The 6,954-nt window shown below is 45.1% G+C and overlaps 1 protein-coding gene across 1 annotated transcript in view; it reads left to right on the top strand.

Annotated features, from left to right (window-relative positions):
- The first annotated feature begins 241 nt into the window (after positions 1 to 241).
- The window catches only part of trim71 (tripartite motif containing 71, E3 ubiquitin protein ligase), a 34,007-nt gene continuing 27,294 nt past the window's right edge, over positions 242 to 6,954 (top strand). The window contains exon 1 of the mRNA XM_084379807.1: positions 242 to 2,132. Coding sequence (XP_084235933.1) covers positions 1,401 to 2,132 — 732 coding nt within the window. The 5' untranslated portion in view covers positions 242 to 1,400. The remainder of the gene's footprint in view (positions 2,133 to 6,954) is intronic.

Genomic DNA, 6,954 nt, shown 5'->3' with positions numbered 1-6,954 from the left:
TGGGTTTCATCCCATTTCATTTCCTTTACCTTTTCCCATTCTGACGTTAAAACCATCAGACCCATTTTTAACTGTTTGCTCACCGTGTCACTCACAACTGACTGCCGCCCGTGAGCACTGCGCGCGCACCACCACACTCCCATCAAGTCTCGGGCACGAGCGTTTGGCGCACACCCCTCTCTCCTCCGTCGGGCGGAAGTGGGTCCATTTTTCTCTCAGTCGGATAAGAGCGGCTCGAGGAGCTGCAGCCCGAGCGACACGCGCCCACCGAGAGCGCACACCCTGTGTTTATGTCAGAGGAGATTCACCCGAGAGTAAACAACGGCAACAGCGACGAAGCAAGGGACGGCATTAAGGTCCGGACGGTCGTTGGACCGAGTTATTCGCGGTTGCAGGGCTCCGTTTTCCACGCCGCCGGAGGAGAAACCCTCCGCATTCCTCCACGCAGAGAGCCACAGAGGGCGACCAGCCGACCGACTCGACGGGGAGGGAGAGCTGGAAGCGGCCTCTCCACACGGCGGACCGCTGAATTCACCCACACAGGCTAGTGGCAGACGTCCTGTCTGGTGTTTGGGCTCTACCGGAGACTCTCTGTGTTTGTTTTCGATGCCCTAACGACCCGAGGCACGCTGCGAGATCGGTGCTTTGATGAATAATTTACGGTCTCGCTCTCCGAGGCTCGCGCTGCGAACACCAACCGACCGCTGGCTGCGCCCGACGCCGTCTGCACGGGCCCCGATGGTGGACTAGAGAGAAACGCCACAACAACAACAACAACTCGGGCCTAAATTTAGAGAGCAGAAAATAAAGCAGAAGTAATCATTCTTTAATGCTCGACTGGGTGTTGTTTTGTAGCGCGGAGCCCGGGAGTCATGTTGCCGAGTAAGTGGGGGAGGAGAGACGGAGCCCCCAGTATTTCGACGCCGACCCAGTGTCACTCGAGTTTCGGGTTCATTTAATGAGCCTCAACGAAGAACCGTCGGCCCATCCTTCTGCACAGAGGCGCCGAAATCGTCCATCGACATCTTGTTGGTCTTATTTTTAAAGATCGAACCCGCAGCTTCCATCAGAAAACGCCTTACACAACTGATTTGATATGATCTTAACAGCATAAGTATTTCTCTTTTTGTCACCTCAGAAACAATCTTTGAAGAACTGTTTGGAAGATCTGGCTACCTCGTTGTTTTGCATCAGGTCAGAGTGGTATAATACAGAGACAAATCTGTAAGTCGATGAGCGCCGTTTTCACTGTTGAACTGACTGTAATACCTCATGAATCTACCTCAACTACAACTTTATTTTCTACAAACCACAACGGGCCGATGTGTCCCCAAATGAATGCCTCAACCTCATTACTGTGCATGTTGTAAAACGCAGCCTGTGTTTCGGTAACACTGCAGATGGCTTCGTTTCCAGACTCGGACCTGCAGACTTGTCCGCTCTGCAAGGAGCTGTGCGGCTCCTCTGCTCCTATTTCCTCCAGCTCTTCTACCTCCTCATCTTCATCACATACCTCATCCTCCTCCAGCCAGACCACGAGGAGGCTCCACGTCCTGCCCTGCCTCCATGCCTTCTGCAGGCAGTGCCTGGAGGGCCAGCGCAGTCCCGGGGACCCGCTAAAGCTGCGTTGCCCCACCTGCGATCAGAAGGTGTCCATCTCTGAGGCCGGGGTGGACTCCCTGCCTTCCTCAAACTTCCTCTTCAGCAACCTGCTGGATGTGGTGGTGAGCTCTGAGGAGCAGATCCAGAACAAGAACGGCCACCACCATCCCCGGGGAGTCTTAGGTGGAGGCTCCAGCGGCTTCCATCACCCTCATGGAGGCCTGCTGCACTCTCACCATCTGGGAGAGCCTCAGTGCAGCTCCTGCGATGAGGAGAACCCAGCCACCTCCCACTGCCTTGACTGCCAGGAGTATCTGTGTGACAACTGTGTGCGGGCACACCAGAGGGTGCGGCTGACCAAGGACCACTTCATCGAGTGCCTTGGAGACAGCCTCCACCTGGGCCGAGTCAACGCCAACAGCAACTCGGGCCAGTCAGGGGTGTCCATCGCACAGTCCCTGCAGAACAACTTCGCCCTGCTGTCCCTCTTCCAGGATCGCATGAGTTTCTGCCAACACCATGACAATGAGGTGAGCAGAGCCTCAGTCTAAGAAATTAATGGGAAATATATGCATGACAAATTATTGGTTGTCTTTGCAGCTCAGCCTATCCTACTGGTCCTGTGGGGTTGATAGTCCATTAAAATTCTATTTATTGTACACACACAAACACATTCACACACACTCCTGCAGTGTAATAGCATTGTGTGTGTAGTATAGACCCATACTGGGGGCCATATGGCCTTAGGTTCAAAGGGAGCTGAGTGGCTCTTCACCTAGTTCCCTGGAGACAAACGGGCACGTGTGCTGAGCAGGATTTATATATACACACACACACACACACACGCGCACCAAGACCCTGCGTGCACACACACATATAAGCATAGACACATGCAGAGTCTGGTTAATCTGTACCACACCATCCATTCAGGGCAGAGAGAGGCCCCTTTAGTAACTGCACACATGTTTCTATGACTGTTAGAAGTCCTGTCCATGGACATATTATGGAGATCCAGCTTTTCTCTGATAATGGGAAAGACAAGTTGGAACTCTGGGCCCAAAGTTCCTTTTTTTCCTCTTGGACCATGTGATCGGGGCGGAGTAAACTACAAAGGCCTGTAAAACAGGAAACTAGCTTTTTCTTGGTTTAGTCATATGGTCAGGAAGAATGACAAATAGCAGTAGCAGGCGGTCTTGGAATGTCAGTTTTGTACCACTCCTGTTTTCTGTTGAGGAGTTAGAGAAGCCTCCTGCTGCTGGAGAGCACACTTCTTAGTCAAAAAAGCATGAATTAGAAAAAGCAGATAAGAAAAAGGTCTGGCCAATTGAGTGTGATCAGTAGGTCAGCAAATGTTGTATGCAGTAATTGCACTGTATATCCATAATTCAATTTACCACATGATGTAGTACTATTGAAAATGTTTGATGTGTAAGCATAACAAATTAACAGATGTGGGTTGAATATTAATATTTTAAGTTAATAGCATGGGTACTACCTGTTCAACCATGAAATGATGGAGGAGACGTACAGGATGCCATTCAGTGGTAAATGCAAAACATTCTGGATGCTCACTGAGACATAAAGACCCCTTCGCCCAGTTGTGCGACGTGGGAAAGTTGAGTAGGATTCCACTTAGTGACAACTGTAACGTTGTTTTTTTTTTACTCCACTTAAGTATGGAAAACTATTTTAAACAAAATTGTTTGAAAAAAAAAAAAAATTGAAGTTCTGCAGTGCTAATCCCTGTGCTTGCTTGCAGTCTTCTTTCTTTCTGTCTTTGCGGGCGCATTGCTACGCTTCTTGGCACATTACTTCCACCTATCGGTGAAATAGTGTGAAAAAGGGCGGTAGGAAATCTGTATTTCATTAGCCACATGCTCTCCTGTTGATCCATGTGCGTATTTACGATTCCATCTAAATGGGGGCACACCCCACAATGCTACTGCTAGTACTAGCACTGCTAAAGATGCTGACAAGCTGGAGGCCTGTCAGAGGCAAGAGAGAGGCTGCTTATTTAAATTTGTGTATTTGAAAAAGGTTTTTAGTTCCAGGTTCTATTCATTGTTGATTTTATGATATGGCATGAACTAGAGGCATTGGGCGAGGTTGAAAAGGGAACATCAGGGAGCCAGCTTTCATGTAACAAAACAACTAGATCTTGTGTTAAAATGTCCTTTAAGTAGCCAGCAGTCACCAGTGAACTCACTTTTTTTGTAGCGTTGTTATAAACGTAAATCTTTATTCAATGCTGCTACCAGACAGATGTTTGTTTATTGGTAGACTCGGGTACACACTTGGTCTTTGTTAAAATGCGCTGAACTTCGATAAAAAATGCAGCATTATCAATAAATGAGTAATTCTGTCTGCAAAACATTAATTAAGCGCGTAGTCACAAAGGCCCAGGTCAGATTTCCAATTAATTTTTTCCTCCCATGGCCCCCCACCTTCCACACAACCCCCCTGTTCATTGCCAGTAAATGGGTGGATTGAGTTTTCCAGTAACAGCTTCATTTCCCAGTAATGCCTCACTCACTCACTGTGCTTCAGCCCTGGGGGAGAGAATGACACAGGAGAAGGCAAGTCTTTCTTTACCTGTGAGCACTGAGCAAGCAGAGCCATTGTCTGTCACCCAGTTCCAGATCCTTCACATGTTCAATGGTTCCTCATACACCCAGTCTGCTTGAAAGACAAGTTTGGCCCTCTCTGGAATTTTCAGATTTGATATCCTGTTCTGTTAATCCCCAGTTTGCCTATCCAATACACATTTACAAAGGTTGCCATTTCCTAGTTTGTGTAAGAGTCTTTTTTAGCCAGTAGACTACACCAGAATAGCCTGTCAGATGGTTGAATAGCTTTCGGGAACCCCTCCCCTCACACCTTCCCAGGATTGGAGCAGGAGCTGCGTCCGACTATTTCTGTAACTTTCCCAAAATGAGCATCCAGCATTTGCACTGTGATTGGCCAGATATGTGGAAATGAGAATAAAGCCTGGTTAAAAACCCTTCGATTCCAGCTTCTCAAATATGAAACTTTTCTAGTTTCTTTACTCCTCTATGACAGTAAACTGAATATCTTTGGGTTGTGGAAAAAACAAGACATTTGCGGATGTAATCTTGGCCTTTGGGAAACAGTGATCCACATATTTTCACCATTTTCTGACATTTTATAGACCAAACAACTAATCAGCGAATCAAGAAAAAACCCAACAGATTAAACGACAATGAAAATAATTGTTGGTTGCAGCTCTAGTATTGTGTTCACAGTTAGAAAAAACCTTGTCACCATTTAGAATGTTGTTGTCCAGCAAATCTCCAACTAGATATGTCTGTCATCTAGTTTTATGGGTTGCAGGAGCTGGTTACTGACGAGGACAACAGAGACCTTTGTAGTAAGAAGATGTTTATTGCATGGGGGAAGGGACGTCATCAAAATGATTTTCTTTCACAGTGTTGATGAAGTGAAATTTGTCATTTCTAATTGAGATCTGCTGTCCTGACACACAGATTTGCAGTAGTGCAGCAATTGGCTTCTTTGTTCAGATTTTTTAAATATATATGACTGACTTTATTTCCTGTCACCCAAGCCCAGAACGTACACTGCATGTCTGCAGCCAGCTGGCCGTCAGCTGTAGCCTTTGCTGCGTAATCAAATGCAGTTTTTAACAGAAGACGCAAGGCATCACATCCAAGTTTCTTCTTTGAGGTTTGCATGGTGTGTCAGGGCCCTCATACCAATATAAAATGGCTGTATAGTCTGAGTTATGGAGCAGAGTTTTTTCCAGGAGCTGGGGTCTGTCCCCTCTGCAGCGTTACGTAAGCCTGCTGAGGAATTTCTTCTCTCCCTGGAGATTGGTGCCATTGATGGTTACTGCTCGGTGCTGAAACAACTAAACAACAGAAAACTGTGTTTCTAGGTTATTGTTGGTTATTCCAGGTTATTGTGTCATGTGTATATTAAAAATGGGTAATGGATTAAATTTGAGTTTGGCTAATATACAGTGTTTATGTCGATAAAACTAATCACAATGTTTGTTTACAAAAACTTTAAGAGAAGAGCTCTGCCTTATGTTTTTTTTTTCATGACGTTATTTGAAAGTGTATACATCTTATTCATCTAAAATGCATGTTTGTGCTTTCATATGGTAACAACACCTCCACTAATGTGTAGAGCCAACCGATAGATTTTTGTGGCAGAAATTAGAGAGTAAAATATTTTTTTTGCAGTGATTCCTCAAATGTGGTTATCAAACACTTGCGGCAGAGATATGTAATGGAGGCCGGATGTTTTACAGTTTAATGATAAACTTTATTGTCTAAGATGACATATGTGCACTGAAACAAGAAATTTCACTAAATTATCTCAAGCATCTTTTGTTTTCTTTTTTTTCTTCAAAAATATATATATCAGCGCCTATCGTCCTGATGCTAGATACCATCTGCAATAGGCTAATATGTACTGATAATATAGGTCAGCCAATATATCGTGGGGCCACAGACTAAAAAAAAGACAGTTTACCCCAAAGTAGCAGTACTGACTGACAGTGAGATGTCTCTGTTGGGTAGATATGAAATGTACTGACAAATAGCAGATAGGTAGGCCCACTGTGTTTATCTATTTATCTTTGAACGTTAAAGTTGCAGCTAAAAAAGACCACAGAAATACTTACCTTAATGACCACAATGCAAATCAACTGCCAGTTTCCGGCCCAGAAATAACTCTGTTAATAGCTGTGGTCTGCTGGCCACAACTAATTAAATTTGCCAACAGTTATCACTTGAACTGGTGACAGTAGCTGGCTAAAAGTAGGAAGCCTCTATACAAGTACATATACTGTGCTTTATTCAGTTTTTGGAAAGCAATCAAATCTTGAAAAACCAAAAAATCAGGACATTGGGGGGAAAAAAAGGGATGTGATACTGTGACAGGGAGGGGCATGAAAAGTTCTCTCTTCATCAACTGTAATGTAGAGAGAGGTTATGTTGTTTTTCCTTATGGAGGCTGTGAAGTGCATATCACGTTTATTTGCTTTGGCCTCGCATTTTCTCCCAATTCTCTGCACACAGAGTTAACCCAGTAATTATGCATGCACTTCAACTGAAGATCATTTGATAATAGAGAGTATCAGAAATTGCAGAACTGGAACTGAAATAGTGGATACAGAAGGATTGATGGCCAAACAAAGGGGTTTCAGTTGGAAGATAAGACTCCTCGGGTAGCAAAGGAAGTCAGCTACCCACTGATAAGAATATACTATAGGGTCTGCACACATGACTGAATATGTTGGCCTGCTTAAACAGCATGAATGTCAGTTGTTACTCATCAGACGCACTGGCAGTCAGAGAGGGTCCCACG

The sequence above is a fragment of the Pagrus pagrus genome, assembly GCF_965226575.1.
Source record: "Pagrus pagrus genome assembly, chromosome: 17".
NCBI lineage: Eukaryota > Metazoa > Chordata > Actinopteri > Spariformes > Sparidae > Pagrus > Pagrus pagrus.
Note: the sequence above shows the minus strand (reverse complement) of the source record. Positions and strands in the feature narration are given on the sequence as shown.